Raw genomic sequence first — 27,487 nt, forward strand, 5'->3', positions numbered from 1 at the left:
TGTCTACGCAATAACTCCCCAGCAAATCAAATAATGTCCAGAATATAGTTCCTTTACCTTTGCATAATTATTGTGGAGGGAGAGGGAAAAATGTGTCTATAATATTATAAACCATATGTCAAGTCTATGGTCCAGTATACTAGTATAACATACAGTACCAGCCAAATAAAAATATAAACAGCCTAGGAAATGCAAGTGGCAGAACATACTCCAACACTGTAGGTGGCAGTAGATAGCCGAATATTGCATCCGGGCATCCACTAATTGACCTTGCGCACTTTTCCCCCTTTTTGTACGTAGGCTTCACTTCCTTTATGTAATACATGTCGTAATTGCGGCTGCGAATAATAGTCGGCGTAGTCCGTCAGACCAACGTTCTTCGTCGTGTGTGATGAGGTTTTCGGAAGACAAACTCCATTGAAAAAGGCATGTTTTCATGAACAAGATCGTGTCGAAAAAACTGATTATTTAATCAAACAAATCATCGTGGGAGCGAAGGGAGAACGGTGAGCGACGCTACGTGGATTCGGTCACTTAGTAACTTCCTGGCCTTGGCTGCCGTGCTATTTGCTTAGCTTTTAGCTTGCGCGCCGCCATAACCACGTTTGGCCTTATTTGCGCCATTGTTGAGTCTATTAAAATACTAATCTTAAATCACATCGTTTCGTTCCCCTAATAGTAGACACGCTAACAGTGTCAGCATGTTATGCATTAAAACTTGATATCCACGCTATTGTGCTTGTTGTTTCATGCCTACGTATGCCGTTGTACAATGGGTTAGCTAAACAGTCGTAGACATAGCCAAGCGTCGATGCTATTTTTTCCCCCACTCAAAATATACACCGCTTTAAAATGTAATGAAATGGTGAATATCATTTTTTGTTTTCTAGTTTTGAATGCACGAATGTGAAAACGTGCATTTTTAATTGGCAAAATCGTCTATCGGTACTTTGCAGGTACCTAAGAAATTCTAATAAACACAATCTTTAATAGTTAAAAAAAAAATTACACCAATTTCTGGTGAACTTTTTAAAGTCAAAAGTGATTTACATTTCAGATGTTACCTTTCCAGGCTCAGTTTTACGTTTAGTAAATAGTAATTTAAAAAATATAATGTAGGAGCTTGCTGCACGCTCACTTTAGAATATAATGATGCTAAATATTAGGGATGTACTGATAGCAAAATTCTTGGCCAAAAACCGAACAATGGAAACACTTGGCCGACAGGCCGAATAATACACATTCCTACAATTCATTATTTATTTTAATTATTTTATTTCACAATTGTACGATTAATGCCCTTTGCCTTTTTTAATGATCAGGCAGAAATAAAACATGGTCCCGTCTTACAAGTACGCAAACATCTTCCAAAATGTTCTACGACCTCCGAGCGTGAGAAATTTTGTTTGAAAGGTGCAGATTCTGAAACCCCTTGGGATGATGTGTTCCCGGCGGCAATAAGCATTTTGTGGCGAACTGAAGGTGTCCTATTAGGAGAGATGCCGGTGTCGTTGTAGCATTCTGTTTGGTGGGCATCACTGCCGATAAAACCCTAATAAATGCACTTTCTTGGAAGTTTGGGACTAAATGGTTCTCATGCCTTCAGTTGCTAAACTAAATGAGATCTCAATGTACGTTTTTGTGGAACTGTAGTTCACAACAATAGCAAAAAACGATTCTGTTTTTGCCGAGAGTAGTAAAGCTCTTTACAAGGCTATTACAACCTCTCATACTAAGATTAGCTGTTTTCTTGAATAACAAATGGAATCGATCAAGAGCCAGGCGATATGGCCGAGCCCTAGCGGTGACGAAGCCGAGCGAAGTTGCTCCCAGCCGGATTAAACGGCAACTGGCAGAAAGTGGGTGTGGAAGTCGCAGAAAAAATGTGACAAAACGAGGAAGTGGTCGTGTCATAAAATTGTACTAAACCACAACCAATGCACATGTCAGCATTTAAATACTACTTTATTTTTATACTGCTTGCTTGATTAAACTCCAAACTACTCACGCATGCACGGTCTCAAATGCACTGTACTCGATTTGACGCGGGACATCAGTGAAGCAACTTCAGAATGCGCATGTTGCAGCGATGAAGCAAATTTTATTTTCCTTCATTTAATAATTATATATTTATTTGACACCTCAAAATACTTCCAAACCACAGACATGTTGGCAGTGAGCCAGTAGTTTTGCTTTTCACAGTGTTTTGATGACGTCATTACAAGAGGACGACAGTTCTTCACACTTTTCGGTGGTGAACTTTCCATCTTTTTAACCGAAAATCCAATTTCAGCTTTTTTCGGTCGAAAGTTCTCTGCGCATCTCACATCTCCATTAAAAAATTGCCTAATGCCAAAGTTAGGTTTATAAAGCCACTCGGAGCATGTATAGAAAATGCAAATTATGAATTGCAAATACACTAAAAGCACTCACCCTGATTGTTTTGCCTACTATAAACTTGTAATTATTAACAAAGTATTTTGCATCCACAGATTTGGTATTCAGTGGTCAGGGAAATTAAGTGGATCCAGTGAATTATGGAATAGTGTTTCTGTTGCTAATCAGGGAGACCAGGAGGCCTACTGATATTTTGCGTCTGCTTGTGTTGTTTATAGTCTCAAGGCACCATGGCAGTTGCCTTCCCCTTCCGCGGTGTTCCTGCGGGAGTCCCACCTCCAGGTGTGCCGCTTCCACCACAGGTTCCAGACTATATGACTGAGGAGAAACTCCAAGAGAAAGGTTAACTGATTACCCTACAGATTTTGTAAAACATGCTTAAACTGGGACGTTTTGAAATTGTGTATTTATCGGTTGAAATGTCTTTCTGAAACACAGCAAGGAAATGGCAACAGTTGCAAGCAAAACGCTACTCGGAGAAGAGAAAGTTTGGTTTTGTGGACGCTCAGAAGGAAGATATGCCACCTGAACATGTCCGTAAAATCATCAGGGACCACGGTGACATGACCAATAGGAAGTTTCGGCATGACAAGAGAGTCTACTTGGGGTAAGAACTGAAACCTATGACATAATTGTTATTTTAGTCACTTTTTTTGCCACTATCTTAAGAAATAATATATCTGTGGTTGAAAATCCTCAACTGTGACTGCTTAAACTTTGTTTTGTCATTTTATAAAACAGTGCCCTCAAGTACATGCCTCATGCCGTGCTGAAACTGCTGGAGAACATGCCCATGCCCTGGGAACAAATCAGAGACGTACCTGTCCTCTATCACATCACTGGAGCCATTTCATTTGTAAATGAAATCCCTTGGGTTATCGAGCCAGTCTACATCGCTCAGTGGGGGTAAGTTGGAATAACTCACTTCATATTAACGATTGTCACTGCATTTAAATGATTCTTGTGTTTTCTCTTAGCACCATGTGGATCATGATGCGGCGAGAGAAGCGTGACAGACGGCACTTTAAGAGAATGCGTTTTCCGCCGTTCGATGATGAAGAGCCGCCGTTGGATTATGCAGACAACATCCTTGATGTTGAACCACTGGAGGCCATTCAAATGGAGCTGGACACAGAGGAGGATGGTCCTGTTGTGGAGTGGCTGTACGAGCACCAGCCCCTAAAAGAGACTACAAAGTAAAGGCCTCTTGAAATGTTTTGTCTCACTTCTTTGCAAGAAATCCGGCTAACCTTGCCTTTTTTTCTCCCTCAGGTTTGTGAATGGTACCACTTACCGTCGATGGCAATTTTCACTCCCCATGATGTCTACGCTGTACCGCTTGGCCAACCAGCTGCTCACAGACTTGGTGGATTACAACTACTTCTACCTATTTGACCTTAAGGCCTTCTTCACTTCCAAGGCTTTAAACATGGCCATACCAGGAGGACCGAAATTTGAGCCTCTCGTTAGAGACATTAACCTCCAGTAAGAACTGTCAAATGATTGTGGGGCTTTTTTTTTCAATAATTAAACACATACTTTGTGTTTTATAGTTTCACTTCAAAATTTCTGAGCTTTTGTGTTTTTATTTTCTCTAATAGGGATGAAGACTGGAATGAGTTTAATGACATCAACAAGATCATCATTAGACAGCCAATCAGGACAGAGTACAAAATCGCCTTCCCCTACCTGTACAACAACTTGCCGCACCATGTACACCTCACCTGGTAGGTTTCCACCATACACTGGCATCGATTTTGAATTTCTGTAGATTTTTATCAGGCATGAAACTCTCTTCCTTTCGGCGAAATTCGCCGTTTTGAAGTAAAAAAAGGGTGACCTAGGTGAATTGTGTAGATCCGAGGAGAAAATGTTTGTGTGCATGCGTGCATACATTTGTGCGTGCGTGTACACCTGCATGTTGATGGCAAATGCGACTACAGGTTCTTTCACAGATGTTTATTGGTCATCAACACACCGGAGAATTAAAGTTCAGACATACAAAATAAGGAAACCCATCTATATCAAACACTGTAAATGTTAGCATTGCTACATTGAGTCTAATGTGGGAAATAACAACCTACTTTAGCCTGCAAAAAAACATTGCCAGTCTTCTCCAAAAATGCAAACTTGCGGTTAAAAAGTGACACTTCAAACATGAAAAATCGCTGGTTAACAGCATTTGAAAACGAACGAAATGAAAAAAATTGATTACAGGCACTACATGCAATGACAAAAAGAGCTTTTTTTGCCTAGTATTAAGCTTACTGTTAGCGGTTTAGTGAACGTACTTCCGGTGAACATTTCAAAATAAGAGCATGTCATGTTCATCATATAAATAACGATTTCTGGAGTTAATCCCACATACTTCAGAATTCAGATTCTACACTTAGAAGAGCTTTAAAATGACACCCTTTATGAAAAATCTGATTGGCAATGATTATAATACTATTATATACACTGTATAGTAGTATACTATATTAATTAAAGATACACGATAATATCAGCTGCCGATAATTATCGGCCGATAATGGCAATTATGACGTCACACAGACCCCTCCCCTCTCTGAAGCTCCTGTGGGAGGAGGGGTTTAGGAGTACGGCGTCATAGAGGAGGCGGTGTTACACATCAGTGTTGAGGCGCTCTCACTAGCGTGCGTTGCTTTTCCCGTGTGTGAAATGAAATAAACGGCGCTCTCGCCATCTACAAAACAGTTCCTCAAGGCCTAAAGAAAGCGTCCTCATTGAACACCACTAGCACTAACCCAGCAGCCATTTAAAACTGCATCACAATGATTTTTGGAACGAATATGCTGCTGCTAGCACGAATGCTAAAGCTATTGTTAACAAATAAACTATAAAGGAAGCTACGGGGCTTGTGACGATACAGAGACGCTGCGGTCCTCCCGGAGTCGGGGTGTTTGGGAATGCAGCCCAAAGCGAGTGGTAAACTCCCATCTATGGCTAAACACCTCACGAGATCGATAGTTGACAAGTAGCTGTCTTCCGACGGAGCCCGCCGGTCCGGCAGGCCGCCGCCTCGCCCTAGGCGGGTAGAGCATAAGAGCAGAGCCATGCACCGAATGCGCCTCAGCGAGCCGGCCGGGGCGGGCGGATATACGGTACGAACTTTGCTGCCGCCGCCACTCCGGTTCAAGACAGAGGCCTGGTGCGGGTGCTAATTTGGCAGCCGGGCGGACTGAAGGGCACAGGCGGGAGGAAATTCCCGAAATGACCCGATAGCCAAACCCCTGGATGAAAAATAATGCAGTTTATACGACCACGATTCTTCGTGAAAGACATGTCGATCACATCAGTTTTACCACGGACATTTACACAGGTGATGTCAACAAACCATGTTTATCATGACGGCACAGTGGTTAGTTGATAATTGTAACATGCACCAAACGACACAAAGAAGTCATCCAGTCAGTAATGCATTCAGTACGCTTTAAATTTATGATGTCTTAATCAGATCATTCTTCTTAAATCTAGTCAAATAATTTTCCCCATCTTGTTTGAGTGTTGAAGACTAGTTGAATGCGCCAGACTATTCCACTTACTTGAACTAAATATTGCAATTTGTTCTTATTAAGCCCAAACATCTAAAAAAATAAGGTCATTTTTCACCTAAATCAAGAAAAAATTGCTTTCAAATAATGTTTTGAACCATACATATTCTTGAATAAAGAACATATCTGACAAGTTTTTATTTTTTATTTTATTTATTTATTTTTATTTTTTTTTAAGGATTATATATAATAATTTATTGCTTAAAATAAGGCTGTTAATCTTATTTTCAGCTGGCCATTTTTCTTCAAGAAATCTGAGTGAAATATACTTGAAGTGCTGGCAGTTAATTTAACTTATTTCCAATAGATTTACACTGAAAACAAGGGACTTTAACTAGTCTTAAGGAGCTGTGTTTTTGCTGTGTAGTAATGTTATACTTTAGGAATGGCATACTTTTAAAGCCATTTTTGTGCAACGTATGTATTTACTCTGTAAGTAATTGTTGCCAAAAGTTTACCATTACACAATGTCAGACAATCTGTCTTTATTTAGATGTTGGAATTTACTACTACTACTACTTGTTCACATTTGATGTTGAAAAAAAAAAGAGCAATATTATTTTTGCACAGCAATATTTTCTCTTGTGTATACTTTAAAATTTTACATAAATCTTTAATAAAATTATCGGCTTGACATTATCGGTTATCGGTTGGAACGAGGAGGAAATTATCGGTTATCGGAATCGGCTGAAAAATGCATTATCGTGCATCACTAATATTAATGCTAGATATTTTTTTAAGAATTGTTTTGAATCATGTTGGAAAGGCTGTCAATGTTCTGAATCTGTTTACATTCCATTCTTTTGCACTAGTTAATGCTATCAGCATTTGACCTCATTGTTTATTTGTGATTTACGTGTTTATTTGTACTTTAATATAAATAAGAATTTTATTTAATAAGAATTTATTATACATTTTATTATTATTTATTTAATAAGAATTTATGTGTTCCAAAATGTTTTTGTCAGTTAATAAGTGTCATCAAAAAAATCATTGCTAAATTAGTTAAAAAAGGGGTGAAAAATTATTAGATTACTTGACTAATCATAAAAATAGTCTGCTGACTAATCAGGAGAAGATTAGTCGTTTGGGACAGCCGTAGTTGTACAGTGTACTGGAACATATTTCCTCCACACCTTTCTCACCTTTTTAACCATTTTCATGCCTGTTTAGGATTTAAATAATCAATAATTGATTTGCTGTGAATACATTCATTGTTCTCCATATTGGAAGTACTCAATTTTTTTCACTGGTTCTAAAGAGTCCGCATTGATTGCCGTGTGCAGGTACCACACACCAAATGTGGTGTTCATCAAGACGGAGGATCCTGATCTTCCAGCTTTTTACTTTGATCCGCTGATCAACCCCATTTCTCACAGACATTCGGTCAAGGTATGTGTGCACCCAAGCGAAACCTGATGATAAATTTGCTTAAGTTCAATTCATTAGTGGCAAAGTTTAGAGAAAGTTCATGAAGTCCTCTTACCAAGACGCACTTGCATTGACCTGCTTGCCTGTGCGTAAGAACCGGAGGAATATTAAAATGAGTGGTGGCGTTTTTTTTTTCTTTTCGTCACTGGCTGCAGTCGTAGCCGGCCTGTCATCATTCAAATAGTACAAAATCAAATGTTCAATCTTGTGACAAACCAGTCGTTGGTTTTGTAGTGAGTGTTCCTTAACGCTCCCTTTTAGAGTCAAGAACCTCTGCCTGATGACGACGAGGAATTTGAGCTTCCTGAGTTTGTCGAGCCTTTCCTCAAAGAGACTCCTCTCTACACTGACAACACAGCCAACGGCATTGCCCTGCTGTGGGCGCCGAGACCTTTCAACTTGCGTTCGGGCCGCACCAGGAGAGCCATTGATATACCTCTCATCAAAAACTGGTAAATAAACAATGCGGTGGCAAAATTATTATAATTATCATCAAAGTATTAATAGAATGGTTTTTTTTAAAGGTATCGTGAGCACTGCCCTGCAGGTCAGCCAGTAAAAGTGCGTGTGTCATACCAAAAACTGCTGAAGTACTATGTGCTCAATGCTCTGAAACACAGACCACCCAAGGCCCAGAAAAAGAGGTGCGTCCTACTAGATCATCTTAACTCATTTGCTCCCGGAAACGTATAAATACGTTCTATTTTTTAAATGCTTCACTGTCCCAAAAACGTATTCATACGTCTTTTGCGTTTTTTTTTTTTTAATAAGAAGCATATATACCTTCCACTGTATCTGAGAAACAAAGAAAAACACTCCAACCCCATTTTAAAGCAATAAAAACTGGCCACTGGAGGGCAGTAGCGCATTTTGCAAGAACAGGCAACCCGATTCAACAGCAGTGAACGGCCGGGCAGCATGGTCGGAGCGCTGGCGGCACGATGTCAGGCGGCGCTCCGACTGAACAAAACAATGAGAGGACGCCTGGAAGGCCAGGCGTTGGACAACTACGCAAAACGAGTGAGACCCTTAGTAAAGCGGCTCGCCAGGCAGACCCCGCAGAAACGCAAAAATAATCCATCTTTGTGAGACAGACAACGATGAGGGAAAAGTTTACGCGGCTGACGTTGCGACAACGGCGTCATCTCGGCGACAAACTGTCATCTCTCAGTAGTCATGTGTGAATAAATTGCTACTTTGCTATCAAAAGCTCTATTTGGCTGGTTGTTCATGTTATTTTGTAAAAGGAAAACATTATTCAGATGTTTGGGATGTCACTGAAGCAAAAAATAGCCGTGTTAAAGTCAAACATGTTTGAAATGTATGCGTTTAGAAAAAGCTAATTTTCTCCGTTTTTTCATCAGAAATTGGAAAATTGCTCAAACTAAGCTATTTTCTAATGCTGATTTCTAAAGAATGGAAAAAGATATGAACTTAATTTTTTTTTTCTGCTGAAAGAAGAGAGTCTAATCTTTCTTTTGGTGGGTTCCATGTTTATATAGCAATGGAACAGAATTTTCTGTGGGCCTTGTAAAATCAGTCAAAATCCGGAAAAAAACGGCCGGGAGCGAAGGGCCTTGCTATGGTGAAAATGGCTGGGAGTGAATGAGTTAATTTGATGTAGTAATTCTAGAATAATTTACTCAATAGCTTGATGTGGCTTTTAAAATTCTTTGGCTGCCATTTAAGGCAATAAACACATACTCTGTGACCAGGGCTGGTGAGTTAAGGTGTCTCTTCCTTGCCTCGCAGGTATCTCTTCCGTTCCTTCAAGGCCACCAAATTCTTTCAGTCTACTAAACTTGACTGGGTGGAGGTGGGTCTGCAGGTGTGTCGGCAGGGGTACAACATGCTCAATCTTCTTATCCACCGAAAGAACCTCAACTACCTGCATTTGGATTACAACTTCAACTTGAAGCCTGTCAAAACACTGACCACCAAGGTGCAAAGTAGTTCAGCATAAAGATGTAAACTGTAACATGAAAACATGGCCCTCGCTGTCTTTTAGTCCATTTAATTCTTTGTTTTTGTTTTTGTCCTCCAGGAACGTAAAAAGTCTAGATTTGGCAATGCTTTCCATCTCTGTCGAGAGGTTTTGCGACTCAGCAAGCTGGTGGTGGACAGCCATGTGCAGTACAGACTGGGAAATGTGGATGCATTTCAGGTCATACTCTTAAAACATTACGCCTTCGGGGTTCGTAAGCCGCTTCGTAGGACTAAACACAGAATTGTCTTTGCACTTTAGTTGGCAGATGGGCTCCAGTACATCTTTGCTCATGTGGGTCAGCTGACTGGCATGTACCGCTACAAGTACAAGTTGATGAGACAAATCCGGATGTGCAAAGATCTGAAGCATCTCATTTACTACCGTTTCAATACAGTAAGTGCAATTTTGCAGTAAACTACAGCATCATGACAGCTATCATTGGATCACTGTTGAAAAGCTGAAAGGAAGCTTTGGTTGCCTTTTGATTCATGTTCTGTTTGTAATGTAGGGTCCTGTCGGCAAGGGACCGGGTTGTGGCTTCTGGGCACCTGGATGGAGGGTGTGGCTTTTCTTCATGAGGGGCATCACACCACTGTTGGAGAGGTGGCTTGGAAATCTGCTTGCCAGGCAATTTGAAGGTCCGCTGCATTCTCAGGATAATAATGCTTTACATTTAGGGCTGCTACTGCTCATAGTTAGATGGGATTGGCTCCAGCACCCCCCATGACCCTCATGAGGATAAGTGGCTTGGAAAATGAAGGAATGAATTTAGGGCTGCCAAAAACAATTATTTTGATAGTTGACTAAACGTCAATTATTTTTGTGATTAGTGCACTAATCTGGACAAGTTTTAGGTCAACAGTGTCTCTAAGCAATTAATTAACTATCAAAATAGGTGTTAATTTGAAATTTAATTAATGGTGACGTCCCTAATTGTCACTTCTCAAATAGATACCACATAACTGCAGCTTTCTACATGCTTGTAATGTTCTGTTAACGGTTTTGTTGAATTTTCCCCACTAGGCCGTCACTCTAAGGGGGTGGCCAAGACTGTGACCAAACAGCGTGTGGAGTCTCACTTTGACTTGGAGTTACGAGCTGCTGTGATGCACGACATCTTGGACATGATGCCTGAGGGTATCAAACAGAACAAAGCCAGGACAATTCTGCAACATCTCAGTGAGTCTTGGAGATGCTGGAAAGCAAACATCCCGTGGAAGGTTGGTACTTCATACATAGTACACCCCTGAACAATTTCTGTTAGTTTCATTTATAAATCATTTGGTGTTTGGACCAGCCACTTAATTTTTATATATCAAAAAACTGATGGACAGAGTAATATTTCAGAAGTATTTATTACAAAAATGGAAGATGTGTAAAATGCATCAAAACAAAATTATACAGGTTAAAAAATGTGAGTACCTAACAGAAAAACTAAATTTAATAATGCACAATAATACATTTTTCAACCAATACCGATAAACGATAATTTCCTCCTCGTTCCAGCCGATATCTCATAATGTCAAGTTTGATAATTCTTTTAAAAGATTTATGTAGAATTTTAAAGTATACACAAGAGAAAAGATTACTGTGCAAAAATAGAATTTAGTGCTTTTCTTCCAACATTAAATGTGAACAATTAGTTTACATAATTTAAATAATGACATTGTCTGACATTGTGTAATGGTTAAATTTTGGCAACAATTACTGACAGAGTAAATGCCTAAGTTGCACAAAAATGCCTTTAAAATAAAGCCATTCCAAACATACGTATAACATTCCAACATTGCAAAAGCACACCTCCTTAAAACTAGTTAAATTACCTTGTTTTCAGTGTAAATATATTGGAAATAAGTGAAATTATCTGGCAGCGCTTCAAGTATATTTCATTAACTTAGCTATTTTTCCTATTTCAAGAAATCTATCTGAAATTAAGCTTAACAGCCTTATTTTAAGCAATAAATTATTATACTTAATCCTAAAAAAAACTTGTTTGTCAGAAATGTTCTTTATTCAAGAATACCAATTTTGTAGATGTATGGATCAATAAGAACAAATGGTAATATTTGCTTCAAATAAGTGGCGCATTCATCTGTTAACTAGTCTTTAACACTCAAAACAAGATTGAGAAAATTATTTGACTAGATTTAAGACGAATGACATGATTAAGACGTCATAAATTTACAGCGAACAGAATGCATTACTGACTGACTTCTTTTGGGTGTGGTTGGTGCATGTTGAAATTGTCATCTAACCACTGTGCCGTCGTGCCGGTTTGTTTGTTGACATTATCTTTAGCCTTCGCACTAGCAGCAGCCTCGTATTCGTTCCAAAAATCTTTGTGATGCAGCTTTAAATGGCTGATCAGGTTAGTGGTGTTGAATGAGGACGCTTTCTTTCCGCCTCGTGGAACTTCTACAGTGCATGTTTTGCAGATGGCGAGAGCATCGTTTGTTTCACACACGGAAAAATCAACCCACGCTAGTGACAGAGCTGCCATGATATCCTAGTGCATCAACCCTGTTGTGTAACACCGCCTCCTCTATGACGCCATACACCTCAAGCCCTCCTCCCTCAGGGGCTTCATAGGGAGGAGGGGTTGAGGAAGCGGCGGTGCATGAGTGGACAAAACTGCTTCGGTTTCGCACATTTAGAGGCTAAATCAAGTATATAATTATCGGATTGCATTATCGATTTAATTTTTAAATTTTTTATAATCTAGATTATCTGTGTGATGTCATAATTGCCATTATCGGCCGATAATTAGCGGTAACCGATATTATCGTGCATCTTTAGTATTCAGTAGTACTTCCCTTTGCCAAAATAATTGCTTCTAGACATTGCTAATGACTTCCAATGAGTTTCGAGGTTCTGTATAGACATATTTTGGGCTAATTAGTCTTACAAAACATTTGCCGTTCGGTTAAGTTTGAAAGTTGCTGAACATGGACAGCCCGCCACAGATTTTCAGGCCTGGGGACATTACCATGCACGGCCAGACTGTTCTGCCTGTATTTTTCAAACACTGTGAGAATAGTCTGGGACCCAGCTCCTTAATGGCTTCTTGAGCCTAAACGAAATCATGCGTGCAATCAGATTTGTTTATTTGCGTGACGTGAAGTCGTCTCCACAACAACACAGATGGCGAACGGGAGAGCCGAGAATATGTTCCGATCGGCGGTAAATTCAGTTTTAAATGACCAAAAACACATCGACACAAGTCAATGACAACATTCTCTCGCGCTAGCCATGTTGAATAAACTTCTCCATTCTACGCTCGCGCTATAGTTTCTTGTCGCTTTACAAATGTCACGTCCGCCCGTCGCTGATTGGTCCACTCCGCTGTCTGTTTGCTGTGACTTTATCCGCCATAGGAATGTGATCCACGGGAACGGCACCAGACTATCGCTGGGACAGGGATGGCCCTCCTAAAACATTGTAGTTGCTGTTTTTGTATGAATACTAGAATATATTTTGAGCAATGCTGTGGGTGGTTGTATTGTTGAAATATCTCGCCCTGACGTCACTTCAAAATTAAGGACCGTTAGTTGAACATTATTCTCAAGAATATTTTGATATTTATTTGAATCCTTGCAACCCTAAATTTTTTAAACCTCCATTTTGCTACCCTTTGATGGAGATTCAAAAAGAAACAAAACATTAGATCCAATCGACTAACTTAAATACATTTTGTCGCTATTGCGTCTTTCTATTAGGTTCAAGGCTTTGTAAGCTCTCATGCCAATTTTGGTGAATTCCAATTAAGCAGTGATATTTAGTTACAGGTATTCAATGATTTATAAATAAAAATCAAGAAAATTATCAGTTGTGCCCAAATTTAGCACTGTATAATGTATGGAATATACGGAACTGTGTTCACTCAGTAAAACCAAAGAAATAAAATGAAAGCAAATCTGCAGGTCCCTGGCTTGCCAACACCTATTGAGAACATGATCCTGCGCTACGTGAAAGCCAAAGCTGACTGGTGGACCAACACGGCCCACTACAACCGTGAGCGAATCCGCCGCGGGGCCACTGTGGACAAGACGGTCTGCAAAAAGAACCTCGGGAGGCTGACCCGTTTGTACCTGAAGGCTGAGCAGGAGAGACAGCACAACTACTTGAAGGTATTACACAGAGGAAAAAGGAAAAAACATTTCTCTTTTGTAAAATCCTCTCACCAAGACGCATTTGCATTGGTTTGCTTGCATGTGCGTAAGAAATAGAGGAATATTACATTTAAGGGTGGTTTTTGTTTACTGGCTGCAGTTGCAGTTGACTTGCCACCTTTAAGACATTGCTTCTAATATAATTGAAATGTTTCATTAATTTCTGGTTTGAGGTGATTTAAAATATACAATTAAAGCCATAGTTTTTTCACATTTTTTAAAATAAATTCGGTGGTCATGATTTGCCTTTCAGGATGGTCCCTACATCACAGCTGAGGAAGCTGTAGCTATTTACACCACAACTGTTCACTGGCTGGAAAGTCGACGTTTCTCACCCATCCCCTTTCCTCCCCTTTCATACAAACATGACACAAAGTTGCTCATCCTGGCATTGGAGAGGCTTAAAGAGGCTTACAGGTAAGCATCCATTCAACATATTAATGACCTCTTTCAGGAGTTCTTGATTAATGCTTAGTTTTGTCTGTATTTAGTGTGAAGTCTCGATTGAACCAGTCTCAAAGGGAAGAGCTTGGACTCATCGAGCAAGCTTATGACAACCCTCATGAGGCTCTGTCCAGGATCAAGCGTCACTTGCTCACACAGCGAGCCTTCAAAGAGGTCAGCAAAGATGAGGATCCAAGCACTGATCACTGTTGATTAGTGCTGTAACGATTAATAGATTAACTCGAGTAATTCGAATTAAAAAAAAAAAAAAAAAAGCTTTGAATCAAAGTTGCTGCTTTGAGTATTCGTTAAATTAGTGGCGTTTTGTAAGTGTTTGCATTTAGTTTTATTGATTTGGTTAGATACACTGCCCTCTAAAGGCAACAGTGTATATGACACAATTCATGTAACATGGCTGAACCCAGCTGCTCCCTGTTAAGACCAACATAAGCTTGTAATTATTTGTTTGAGCTAATTTTTTTTATACATTCATAATTTAGTTTAGAGCAGGGGTGGGCAAACCGGTCCTCGAGGGCCGCAGTGGGTCCTGGTCTTTTTTCCAACTGACCCAGCACAGATAGTTTAACCAATGCGGTTTCAGCAGAAATGAGAAGCACCTGACTGCAATCGACTGATTGCACTTGTAAAACAGCAGATTGGTGAAAAGGTGTCCTCTTAATGGGTTGCAACAAAAACCCGCACCCACCGCGGCCCTTTGTGGAATAATTTGCCCACCCCTGGTTTAGAGGTATATTTGGCTGTTTTTTTATGGGAATATGAGTTTGAACGACTTGTTAAGAGCATTGTAAAAAAAAAAAGAAAAGAAAAAAACATTTTATAGCATGTAAGATAACGGACTTTTGCTGGGCAAGTTAGTCAGTTGTTCTTTTGTTGTACTTGGATGCTCCTTTTTTTTTTATACCATTCGAGGCTAGGCTCAGGTATTTTAATTTATTTTTTAAATGAAAGTGCATAGTTTGAAGAAATATTTTGCATCTCCTAAAATATATTCTGCAACACATTAAATGTTCCTAATCCGATTATTTGAACTAACTAGTTGATAGATTAATCAGCTACTGAAATAATCAATAGCTGCAACCCTACAGTTGATTATTTAAAAAAAAAAAAAAAAAAAAGCCTTCAAGTTAGTGTGTGGTCTATGATGATAAATATCACCAAAACCGTTGTAAATTATGTATCATTATACATTCCTACTCTGGTCACTAATGTCTTTTTTTTTATGTATCATAAAATACTCTGTGCTCAACTTTATACTAGTAGTGCTGATATTTGTTACATCAATGATGCAGAACGGCCACTAGATGTCCCAAGATTAGCAAACCTTGGGTGTGATAAATCACAAACATTTGGTGCAAAAATTTAACATACAATAATTAGGTGTTGTTTTCTGATAATTTTAACCACTTTATCAAATCCAGCCCTTGTTCAATCTTTCATAGGTGGGCATTGAGTTTATGGACCTGTACAGTCACCTGGTACCAGTGTATGATGTCGAACCACTGGAGAAGATCACCGATGCCTATCTTGATCAATATCTGTGGTATGAAGCAGACAAAAGACGACTCTTCCCACCCTGGATCAAACCAGCTGACACTGAGCCGCCTCCACTTCTTGTCTACAAGTGGTGCCAAGGTCAAACCTTTTGTCATTTAAGCGCAATCTTGACCGTCTGCAATTAATCTTTTAGGAACACAACCTCCTGTTTTTAGTATGTTAGTCAGACTGAATTGTGCTGTGTCTTTGCAGGCATCAACAACCTGCAGGATGTTTGGGAAACTGCAGAAGGAGAGTGTAATGTGATGCTTGAGTCACGTTACGAGAAGATGTATGAGAAGATTGATTTGACATTGCTCAACAGGCTGCTGCGTCTTATTGTCGACCACAACATTGCTGATTACATGACAGCCAAAAACAATGTAGTCATCAACTACAAGGTAGCCTTTTACCTGTAATTCTTGTATTTTCATTATAATATTAAATCTAATGGTAATTGTAAATATGTTTTTTCAAAACTCTTTCCTAGGACATGAACCACACAAACTCTTACGGGATCATCCGTGGCCTGCAGTTTGCCTCGTTCATTGTGCAGTATTACGGTCTGGTAATGGATCTGCTTGTGCTGGGCCTGCACCGTGCCAGCGAGATGGCCGGTCCACCCCAAATGCCCAACGACTTCCTCAGTTTCCAAGATACAGCGACTGAGAGCGCTCACCCAATCCGGTTATACTGCCGCTACATTGACCGCATCCACATCTTCTTCAGGTTAGATTGACTCAGCCCTTCCTTTGTTTTTGGAAAGAGAACCAGAGTTTTCAATGTAACTATGGTTCGATGCCGAATGACTCTGTCTGTAACAATAATATCTATATTTAAAGTGAGACCCATTGATTAAAACACCAAAGATAACTTTTTCATGCCCTTCTCAGGTTTTCTGCTGATGAAGCAAGAGACCTCATTCAGAGGTACCTTACAGAGCACCCTGATCCCAACAATGAGAACATTGTGGGCTACAACAACAAAAAGTGCTGGCCACGTGATGCCCGCATGAGATTGATGAAGCATGATGTCAATCTGTAAGTTCTCAGCTCCATCTTTACATTAATGCACACAGGTTTCGCTAGTCCATAACAAAAGCCCATAACTTCATTCATTGTATTTATCTCAGTGGGCGTGCAGTCTTTTGGGACATCAAGAACCGTCTGCCGAGGTCAGTGACCACAGTCCAATGGGAGAACAGCTTTGTGTCTGTCTACAGCAAAGACAACCCCAACCTGCTCTTTAACATGTGTGGCTTTGAGTGCCGCATCTTGCCCAAATGCCGAACAAGCTACGAAGAGTTTACCCATAAGGACGGTGTCTGGAATTTGCAGAATGAGGTAACGTCAGCCTCCTTTACACTAGAGTTTTGCCTTCTCGCTTCCATTTTTAATGCCCCTTCACACCCACTACCGTATTTAATTGTTAGTTCTGATTTTTTTGCTTATGAAGGTTACAAAAGAGAGGACAGCTCAATGTTTCCTGCGTGTGGACGATGAGTCAATGCAGCGTTTCCATAACAGAGTGCGCCAGATCCTAATGGCCTCAGGCTCAACCACTTTCACAAAGGTGGACAGACTCAAAAAAAAAAAAAAAAAAAAAAAAAAAACATGATGAGTTAAACATTTAAAACTAGAACATGAATAATAATCCCCACCTCCGTTGATACCCCTAGATTGTAAACAAATGGAACACTGCTCTTATTGGCCTGATGACATACTTCCGTGAAGCAGTCGTCAACACCCAGGAGCTACTGGATTTGCTGGTCAAGTGTGAGAACAAGATTCAGACTCGAATCAAAATCGGGCTGAACTCTAAAATGCCTAGCCGTTTCCCGCCTGTTGTTTTCTACACTCCCAAAGAGTTGGGTGGCCTGGGCATGTTGTCCATGGGCCATGTGCTCATCCCACAGTCTGATCTACGGTCAGTCCCGACCCATATATTTGACTTCACTCTAGAAATAACTTATGTGTCAGTTTGGCTAAATGACTTCTCTTACCCACAGTTGGTCCAAGCAGACAGATGTGGGAATCACCCACTTCAGGTCCGGAATGAGTCACGAAGAGGACCAGCTCATTCCAAATTTGTACCGTTACATTCAGCCTTGGGAAAGTGAGTTCATAGACTCCCAAAGGGTCTGGGCTGAATACGCCCTCAAGAGGCAAGAGGCCATTGCACAGAACAGGTATACTGCTGTATATTATCGTTTTTTAATCCTTTGCACTGGATAACGTTGGATTGTTGTTGCTTTTTTTTTAATGTACTCAAACGAAAGTCAGTTCCTGCAGGAACATGTTGACATTTATCGTATTCTCTTCAGGGGCAATTCAATATATTTTTTGGAATGTGTCTGAATTGAATAGGTATCACATGGGATGCATTCTAATAGTCTTTGCCCATTTCCAGTTTTCAAAAACAATACAGAAAGAGTGCTTAAATTCTGACTGAAACAAATGTCCCTTTGTGTTCTGTCTTCCAGGCGACTGACGTTGGAGGATTTGGAGGACTCGTGGGACAGAGGAATCCCGCGTATCAACACTCTTTTCCAGAAGGACAGACACACATTGGCCTATGACAAAGGCTGGAGAGTCAGGACAGATTTTAAACAATACCAGGTACATCAAAAGGACTTGGCCACTATTTCTTCTCAGCCAAAGCACATGATTAGCATCATAGACACTGGTGTAAATCAGCAGTTTAATGTCTGTCTGTGGACTCCAGGTCCTGAAGCAGAATCCATTCTGGTGGACCCACCAGAGGCATGATGGTAAACTGTGGAACCTTAACAACTACCGCACAGACATGATTCAGGCCCTTGGTGGTGTGGAGGGCATCCTTGAACACACCCTCTTCAAAGGCACTTACTTCCCCACCTGGGAGGGTCTCTTCTGGTGAGAAAGTCATCTTTGTTAAAATAAACATGACATGCTTTCTATAAAACTTTTCATTTTACAAAGTTTCCCACATTGTGTATTTTTTTGGTCAAAATTATAGCTAGGTTTAATCTGCATTAATTTTCCTTCTGATATTTAGGGAGAAAGCCAGTGGATTTGAAGAATCCATGAAGTGGAAGAAGCTGACAAATGCACAGAGATCTGGTCTTAACCAAATTCCCAACCGTCGTTTCACTCTGTGGTGGTCACCCACAATTAACAGAGCCAATGTATGTCCAACAATGAAATTGCTACTTTTTTTAATGTATAAATATCTTTAAACATATTATTAGGTGTTGAATTGAAAGCTAATGGATTTCTCCTCTTGTCGATAGGTTTATGTGGGTTTCCAGGTGCAACTTGACCTGACTGGAATCTTCATGCACGGAAAGATTCCCACCCTGAAAATTTCCCTCATCCAGATATTCAGAGCTCACTTGTGGCAGAAGATCCACGAGAGCATTGTCATGGATCTCTGCCAGGTTGGTTTTATTTCACTTCTATTTCTTACCATTTCTGCGTGTTGAATGGTATAAAAGGAGGGCAAAGACTTTAACGGGAATTAAACGTTTTGGCTTTCAGGTGTTTGACCAGGAACTTGATGCTCTGGAGATTGAGACTGTGCAGAAGGAGACAATCCATCCCAGGAAGTCGTACAAGATGAACTCATCATGTGCCGACATCCTCCTTTTCGCTTCCTACAAGTGGAACGTCTCTCGACCGTCTCTGCTTGCAGACTCAAAGTATGAAATAATAGTATCAGGATACTCCTTTTATAAGCCTTTTTCAACGAGAACATAAAGTGAAATATGTGTGATTATTGAGTCCATTTATCTCTGCTCTTCAAGGGATGTGATGGACAGCACCACGACACAAAAGTACTGGATAGACATCCAGCTGCGTTGGGGTGACTATGACTCGCACGACATTGAACGGTACGCCAGGGCCAAGTTCTTGGACTACACCACAGACAACATGAGTATCTACCCTTCGCCCACTGGGGTGCTCATTGCCATCGACTTGGCATACAACCTCCACAGGTTAGTATTCTTTATACAAGCTTAGAGTTTTGCACAGAACCACTGACTTCATAATGTATTGACGGGACATAGGGCGAGGGGCCGATAAATAGGGGGCCTGCATTGTTGGCGAGGCCTTGAAAGCTGACCGAGTGGAATCACAGACCAAGAGCTTTTTTCGTTGAAAATTCTTGTGAATAAATGCTTAACTCCCTGAATACTTTATAGATATGGACGTAAACCTGTTTCGATTCTTGGTTAAAAGCAAAAAACAGCGCTGTTGGTATTCACGTTTACGCTAATATGTCGAAGTATAATGGTAGTCTGATAGTAAATGTAGCTAGCGGCCGCCTGATGTAAACGGAGCTTTTCCAGTGAAAATTCTTGTGAATAAATGCTTAAATCTCCTAATTCTTTATAGATATGGACGTAAAACATTCTCGATTCTTGGTTAAAAGCAAAAATCACCGTGCAGTTAGCATTTATTTTATGTAAATATGTCGAAGTACAATGGTAGTCTGTTAGTGAATGTAGCTAGCGGCTGCCTAATGTAAACAGAGCTTTTCCGGTGAAAATAATTGTGAATAAATGCTTTAATCCCCTAATTCTTTATAGATATGGACATAAAACAGTCTTGATTCTTGGTTAAAAGCAAAAAAAAAAAAAACGAAGTTAGCATTTATTTTACGTAAATATGTCGAAGTACAATCCTAGTCTGTTAGTGAATGTAGCTATCGGCCGCCTGATGTAAACAGTTTTTCCGGTGAAAATTCTTGTGAATAAATGCTTAAACCCCCGAATTCTTTATAGATATGGACGTAAAATAGTCTCGATTCTTGGTTAAAAGCAAAAAACCCGTGCTGTTAGCATTTATTTTACGTAAATATTGCGAACTATGATGCCAATGCAGTGGCGGCTAATTTCTCCCATTGATTTTTTTCACAACGTTTCAAAATGCATGCATGGTACGAAAAATATAATACCTTAAATCCTCGAACAAATCACTCCTGAGACAATCCTTCCTGTTTGTATGCGGTACAGCTTTCTTACTTTTCCAGCAGAAATCCGGCGTTAGATCACTGCGTGCAAGTGCTTGTGAATAGATGTGGGCGGCCCTCTATTTGAATGCGAGGCGCAGTGCATGACCAATCTGATCCACCAATACATTTTGAAGTCTATGACAGACCATTCTTAATTTCTCCATTTCCTGTGTTTGTACAGTGGTTATGGAAACTGGTTCCCAGGCAGCAAGCCTCTGATCCAGCAGGCCATGGCTAAGATCATGAAAGCCAACCCTGCCCTTTATGTGCTGAGGGAGCGCATCCGCAAGGGTCTGCAGCTCTACTCGTCCGAACCTACTGAGCCCTACCTGTCCTCACAGAACTACGGTGAACTCTTCTCCAACCAAATCATCTGGTTTGTGGATGACACCAATGTCTACAGAGTCACCATTCACAAGGTTTGTTCTGACTTGCTCATGTCTTATTGTTTAGATGCGTTTTCTCTATTCACATGCATTTTTCCTTCTGTCAACAGACCTTTGAGGGTAATTTGACCACCAAACCCATCAATGGAGCCATTTTCATCTTCAACCCCAGGACTGGACAGCTCTTCCTTAAGATCATTCACACGTCTGTGTGGGCCGGACAGAAACGTCTGGGTCAGGTAAGTGCCCTTGCTGATATCCAGTCATCACAAATGGCATTCTTCTCGGCAATTACAACAAAGACACGATTAGCAACCCACTCATAAGTCATTTTGATGTTCCTGTAGTTGGCTAAATGGAAGACAGCCGAAGAAGTCGCTGCCTTGATTCGCTCACTACCCGTGGAGGAGCAACCGAAGCAGATTATCGTGACCAGGAAGGGTATGTTGGACCCTCTTGAGGTAAGACCGTTACACCAAGTATTATTGAATGGAAAAATTAAGACCTCTCCGTGTTGGCATAACGTCAATGCCATACATTTCTAATGGCATCCCCCTTTCCGCAGGTCCACTTGCTTGACTTCCCCAACATTGTGATCAAGGGCTCTGAGTTACAGCTACCATTCCAGGCCTGTCTAAAGGTGGAGAAGTTTGGAGACCTGATCCTCAAAGCAACTGAGCCCCAAATGGTGCTGTTCAACCTTTACGATGATTGGCTTAAGACCATTTCTTCTTACACAGTGAGTCTTTCTATGAACCGCAAAAATACTACTATTTAAAGCTTTTTTTGTCATTAAATGATCCCTAAAAGAAATTGATTACTTATTTGCTTTTTATAAGACTTTTCTGTGATTTGTCCCATTCTAGGCTTTCTCCCGACTCATCCTGATCCTCAGAGCACTCCATGTCAACAATGACCGTGCCAAAGTGATCCTCAAACCTGATAAGACCACCATCACTGAGCCTCACCACATTTGGCCCACTCTCACAGACGAGGAATGGATCAAGGTGGAAGTGCAACTTAAAGACCTCATTTTGGCTGACTATGGCAAAAAGAACAAGTGAGTCTTGGGATTGGTTTAATTTTTGTGTGAACCGTGAAGAACAGGACAAACAAATTGATCACCAAACACGTTTCTGTTGCTTCTCCTCTTCCAGTGTGAACGTGGCTTCACTGACCCAGTCTGAGATCCGTGACATCATCCTGGGCATGGAGATCTCCGCTCCCTCGCAGCAAAGGCAGCAGATCGCTGAAATTGAAAAGCAAACCAAAGAGCAATCACAGCTCACAGCCACGCAGACGCGTACCGTCAACAAACACGGTGACGAGATCATCACTTCTACCACATCCAACTACGAGACGCAGACCTTCTCCTCCAAGACTGAATGGAGGGTCAGGTATGTCTCAGATTGAGGAAATTGACTACAGAGGTTTACTGCTATTGAGTAATAGTTAAACACTTTGTACTTTCCCTGTCAGAGCTATATCTGCTGCCAATCTCCATCTCCGAACCAACCACATTTACGTGTCTTCTGATGACATCAAGGAGACGGGATACACCTACATCCTGCCCAAAAATGTCCTCAAGAAGTTCATCTGCATTTCAGATTTGCGTGCACAGGTTTGTATGTCCAAGAAGTTGACGTTTTGGATCACATGTGCCAAAATTCAAGGCCTAATCAGGCCCACCACATCACTTTGTTTGGCCCTCAGAAGCAAATCATGTGCATGGACTTAATTTTTTCATGCTCAAATGCCATGACCAGGCTTCCTATGGGTTTCATCAATATAGATTTAAGACCACCTAGACCACCTAGAATGGAATTAATTTAATGGCAATCCCGAAAAAGATTTCACAACCAAACTGACAAAAAAAATGTTAGTCTGAACGTTGAGAAATTTCTCAGATGAAATTTCCTCCAATGCAGCACACTTAAAAAAAAAAAAAAAAAAAAAATCCAGATGAAACACCTTTTTATATTTTGAGTGAATTAAGACTGAAAACCCTAAAATTGTCGCTATTAAAAATGTTGAGGTATTGCAATTGTTTTTTATTTCTATCAGTTCTTGGACTGGCATCCGATTTCAATAACAGGTATCATTCAATCTGTTGTGTATGTAATATCATGATTTATTTGGGTCCAGTCATGATAACCTTCCAAAGCAAAACCATTATATGATTCACAGCAAAAATGAGTTCGACACCTCTGGTTTTGCAATTATTACAGTTGGCAGTGCCTCATTAGTAGGGCTGCAGCTTTCGAATATATTGGTAATCAAGTATTCTACTGAAAATTCCATCGATTAATAAAGTGCAGTTATAAATATACATGAGAAAAAGAGTCATTTCACCTAATATTGAAACATTTTTAGACAATGTCTTTATTTTAGATGTACATTGTTGAAAACAGCCAACAATTGGATCTCAGATGTGACTAGAAAAATAAAACAACAAATTCACTGCTTTCACTCCAAAAACTTGATTTTTTTTAATAAGATATTATTTTTGTCTTATTTCTAAAAATGATAAAATTATAGTATTTATTGCACCTCACCAGCAACAGATTTATCCTACACTTAAAGTGCAACAAAAATAAACGGTAAGATTTTTCGCCACTAGCTTTGTGGTAGCGTGTGTAGTTGTTAGGTGCTTCAGTAGATTTGAATTGCTTGCCACAGATGTCGACAAAAGCTTTGCCCTAGGACATGAATTACACTTTACATGCACGTTCTTTCCTTTAATTTCGACCAACTTGAAATAGTGTTATATCTCCACCTGGTAAAGGACAAATTTTCCTCTGAATGCTCTGCCATCGTAACCCTCTGCATCTGTTTTGCGTGTGTGCGTTTGCCGCACGCGCTGTTCCGGTTTGTGTGTGAAAACACCGGCTCTGATTGGCTTACCATGACACATGACTCTAACCCTCAGCCAATGACAATCGCTTCAATCGCATCTATCCAGGGGGTGCATTCAGGTAGCCTCGTCACCCTACTCCTCCCGTCACCCTCAAAGCGGCTGCCGTCCTTAAGATGGAAGCAGCATTCTTTCTGGTTGACAGTGGGGGATGGGAACGAGGCTAGCATTCAGGTGTAGCAAACACAGAAACGTTAGCAAGCTTTGGAAAGCCTTGTCTAATTGAATGAGCAGGGACAAACAGCCTGGAGTCATAAGAAGTACGTGTGCTATTCTCGAACTTGAACGCACCCCAAGTCTTGGATGACAAACAGAGCAGAGTAGACTCACTACGGCTGGTAGTTTCTTCAATTTATTTAGAGTAAGTAACGCACCGCTTTTGACCATCAGTAACTTTAACGGCGGAAAAAATAATTAGATTACCCCGTTACTGAAAAAATAACACCGTTATGCAACGGTGTTATTTATAACGGCATTATTCCCAACACTGCCCATCAATGACTACTGAGCAAAAATTGACAGCTTTATTATGTTTTTATTTTACCTTTATCACTCTACAGCACAGTTTTACAGATTAAATAAAGTCTGTTTCAAAGACACATTAGTCACGCGTCGACAGTAGTCAGAATTAATAGAAACCAAGCCCTCTACAGGGCTAACGTTACGTTAGCAAGGTACAGTAACATTTATTAACGCTGAGAAGTCTTCTGGTTTAAGATGGCAGATTGGCAGCTTTTTACTAACGCCGGCGAGTCTGTCATTTCGGATCAGACTCATCAGACGCAATCACCGTAGCATCATGTGAGCATAGTTTGTAGCAACCTTAGCGTTGTTTGTAGCGGCTGACCACTGCAGTCAGGTATTATTGTTTCTTCCTCTACGCGCTCTATGTCAGCGCGTTTTGCCGCATTAAAAGTAGTCCGGGCAAAAGGTCATGCTTAGAGCTCACAAAATTAAACGATTCATCGAGTTAGAAAAAATCCCTCGATCAATTTTTAAAATGAAGTGACTCGAATTATTCGAGTAATTGTTTCAGCTCTATTCATTAGTATGCAGTAATATTGTGTTGTGTTCCAGATTGCAGGCTATCTGTATGGCACCAGCCCACCTGACAACCCACAAGTAAAGGAGATCCGTTGTATTGTCATGGTGCCACAGTGGGGGACCCACCAAACTGTCCACTTACCTAATCAGCTGCCTGGACATGAATATCTGAAGGTAAGATTCGAGGAAAATGCTTTATTTCCGTAACCATTGCATAAGATATTTAAGTGGTCATACTAAAATCTCTGTCTCTCCAAAAGGAAATGGAACCCCTCGGTTGGATCCACACACAGCCTAATGAGTCACCACAGCTGTCCCCCCAGGACGTCACCACTCACGCCAAGGTCATGGCTGACAATCCCTCTTGGGATGGAGAAAAGACCATCATCATTACATGCAGGTAAATGTTTGATCTCATGTTAAAGTGATGATAGAAGTAGTTTGGATATAAGTGTTTGTAGTTCTGTTTATCCCTTCTGACTTCTTGCTCGCCATAATTAACAAAACAAAAAAATCTGTCTTATGATGAGAAGAAGTTCATAATTTGTTTTGATTTGCAGCTTCACACCAGGCTCATGCACGCTGACAGCCTACAAGCTGACACCCAGCGGTTACGAGTGGGGCCGACAAAACACAGACAAGGGGAACAACCCGAAAGGCTACCTGCCGTCCCACTATGAGAGAGTCCAGATGTTGCTCTCTGACCGCTTCCTGGGCTTCTTCATGGTCCCAGGCCAAGTATCCTGGAACTACAATTTCATGGGTCAGTAGTAGTATCTTGTTGCCCTATTTGTGCTTCACAGAAATGTTCATTTACCCAAATCACTGTACCGTGTAATACTCTTCCAATTCCAGAGTTAATTCCCAGTCTTTCCTCTATATTTTTCCCGATTTAGGCGTGCGTCATGACCCCAACATGAAGTATGACCTGCAGCTTGCCAACCCCAAGGAGTTCTACCATGAAGTGCACCGGCCATCGCACTTCCTTAACTTTGCCTCGTTACAGGAGGGTGAAATATATAACGCCGACCGTGAAGACATGTACGGTTGAGCCGAAAGACTCATTTTATGGGCCACTCTTGTAAAATTTCTTCTAAACATGTGTACTTCTTTCCTGGAAATTTTAATGTTAAAACTAGACACTTTTTGTTATTCCTATTATTTACTCCAGTTTGTATACACAGTCCCTTTAGTTGGAGTGAGGCTTCTTCATCTATGTGCGGCCTTTGTGTGTTAAGAGATCTAGGACACGAAATCTGCATTTGTTTCTGGTTATCTGTAAACGGGACTATCGTGTAATAATTGTTTCAAAGGCAGAAGTACTTGCATTTGCCATTTGAGAAGTAAAATGTCGATTTGTTTGTTTCTGTAATTCCCTATTGCTGTTCTGTGACATGGTAGCTTTGACCCAAATAAAGATGGCATTTTTATACATTGATAAGTGCCCTTATCTCGTTCCGCATATTTTTATCCACTTTCACTTTCAAATCTTAGTTTATCATGCGTCAACTGAAAAAAAAAAAACCCAAAAGTTAAACATTATACAGGGTGATTCAGAAAGAATGGCAAAATCATCACACATTTATTCATTTTAAAATAACTGAAATAGACTGAATTATTATTTAATGATAAAAGTATTTTTAACAAGTAAGAAATTTTAACAAAAGCCATATCGGCTTGATGTCTGGTGCTGCTGGTGGTGGTTACATTGAGCACTTGTAAAGCATGAAATTAAAACATGAAGCTATATACAATACTTGTATCCAGCTAGTTTTTAATTGCTTTATTATTATTTTTAAAAATAATAATAAAAAATACCGCAAAGGTTTAGCCGCAAAGGTTGAGGCACATTCTTTTTTAATCACCCTGTATAATTTCCTATCACTAAACACTGCTGAAGCAAACTGCTGACCAAAGAGAAAATGTTCAGTGACTTTAAAAAAAAATAAATAAAAAAGTCAATCACAAGCTAGTGGTTCATTTCATGACATTGGAACTTTTTTTTATTTGTTTAAAACAAAATACATAAATTCTTCATAATTTCCTACATTTCAACGAGTCAAGTTATGACCCCTTAGCTAATGGAGAAGGACTACATGACTAGCTTCATCTACTAGTCCTTCTCAAAAAAAATTGCATATTGTGATAACGCTCATTATTTTCTGTACTGCACTGATAAACATTTGACTTTCATATATTTTAGATTCATTACACACAACTGAAGTTCAAACCTTTTATTGTTTTAATATTGATGATTTTGGCAAAAAATTCCAGAAAAACCAAAAATCCCAATATATTAGCGTATTTCATCCGATCAATACAAAAAAAAGTTAAACTTCAATTAATTATATCAGTTATGCACTCAATACTTGGTCGGGAATCCTTTTGCAGAAATGACTGCCTCAATGCGGCTTGGCACGGAGGCAATCAGCCTGTGGCACTGCTGAGGTGTTACGAAGGCCCAGGATTCTTCAATAGCGGCCTTAAGCTCATCCACAGTGTTGGGTCTGGTGTCTCCCGACTTCCTCTTCACAATATCCCACACGTTCTCTATGGGGTTCAGGTCAGGAGAGTTGGCAGGCCAATTGAGCACA

The 27,487-nt window shown here is 40.2% G+C and overlaps 1 protein-coding gene across 2 annotated transcripts; it reads left to right on the forward strand.

The window, feature by feature from the left end:
• The first annotated feature begins 289 nt into the window (after window positions 1–289).
• On the forward strand, window positions 290–26,334 carry prpf8 (pre-mRNA processing factor 8). 2 transcript variants are annotated; one of them, XM_057839505.1, is made up of 43 exons: window positions 290–426; window positions 2,616–2,739; window positions 2,836–3,004; window positions 3,139–3,303; window positions 3,375–3,593; window positions 3,670–3,882; window positions 3,999–4,124; window positions 7,256–7,361; window positions 7,662–7,852; window positions 7,925–8,044; window positions 9,153–9,342; window positions 9,445–9,564; window positions 9,646–9,780; window positions 9,896–10,025; window positions 10,411–10,607; window positions 13,308–13,514; window positions 13,810–13,973; window positions 14,048–14,174; window positions 15,461–15,653; window positions 15,768–15,955; window positions 16,045–16,283; window positions 16,448–16,594; window positions 16,687–16,897; window positions 17,010–17,126; window positions 17,233–17,480; window positions 17,563–17,742; window positions 18,037–18,172; window positions 18,279–18,448; window positions 18,591–18,720; window positions 18,826–18,972; window positions 19,073–19,233; window positions 19,339–19,530; window positions 20,731–20,968; window positions 21,046–21,174; window positions 21,283–21,396; window positions 21,501–21,674; window positions 21,802–21,995; window positions 22,093–22,332; window positions 22,415–22,556; window positions 24,927–25,067; window positions 25,154–25,293; window positions 25,454–25,656; window positions 25,790–26,334. In XM_057839505.1, exons 2-43 carry the CDS (start codon window positions 2,628–2,630, stop codon window positions 25,942–25,944), a joined length of 7,020 nt encoding a protein of 2,339 aa, XP_057695488.1. In that variant the 5' UTR covers window positions 290–426; window positions 2,616–2,627; the 3' UTR covers window positions 25,945–26,334. The 2 variants fall into 2 exon arrangements, with proteins under 2 accessions (XP_057695488.1, XP_057695487.1); XM_057839504.1 differs by having other exon boundaries at window positions 336–506.
• Window positions 26,335–27,487: the final 1,153 nt, after the last annotated feature.

Source organism: Corythoichthys intestinalis, chromosome 6 (genome assembly GCF_030265065.1).
Source record: "Corythoichthys intestinalis isolate RoL2023-P3 chromosome 6, ASM3026506v1, whole genome shotgun sequence".
Lineage (NCBI taxonomy): Eukaryota > Metazoa > Chordata > Actinopteri > Syngnathiformes > Syngnathidae > Corythoichthys > Corythoichthys intestinalis.

What these genes read in the sequence shown, in the direction of transcription:
- prpf8 (XM_057839505.1), top strand. Translation starts at nt 2,628, where the DNA reads ATGGCAGTTGCCTTCCCCTTCCGCGGTGTTCCTGCGGGAGTCCCACCT. An exon ending in GGAGAAACTCCAAGAGAAAG is followed by an intron (nt 2,740 to 2,835) that starts GTTAACTGATTA and finishes TCTGAAACACAG; the next exon opens with CAAGGAAATGGCAACAGTTG. An exon ending in ATGTAGTCATCAACTACAAG is followed by an intron (nt 15,956 to 16,044) that starts GTAGCCTTTTAC and finishes ACTCTTTCCTAG; the next exon opens with GACATGAACCACACAAACTC.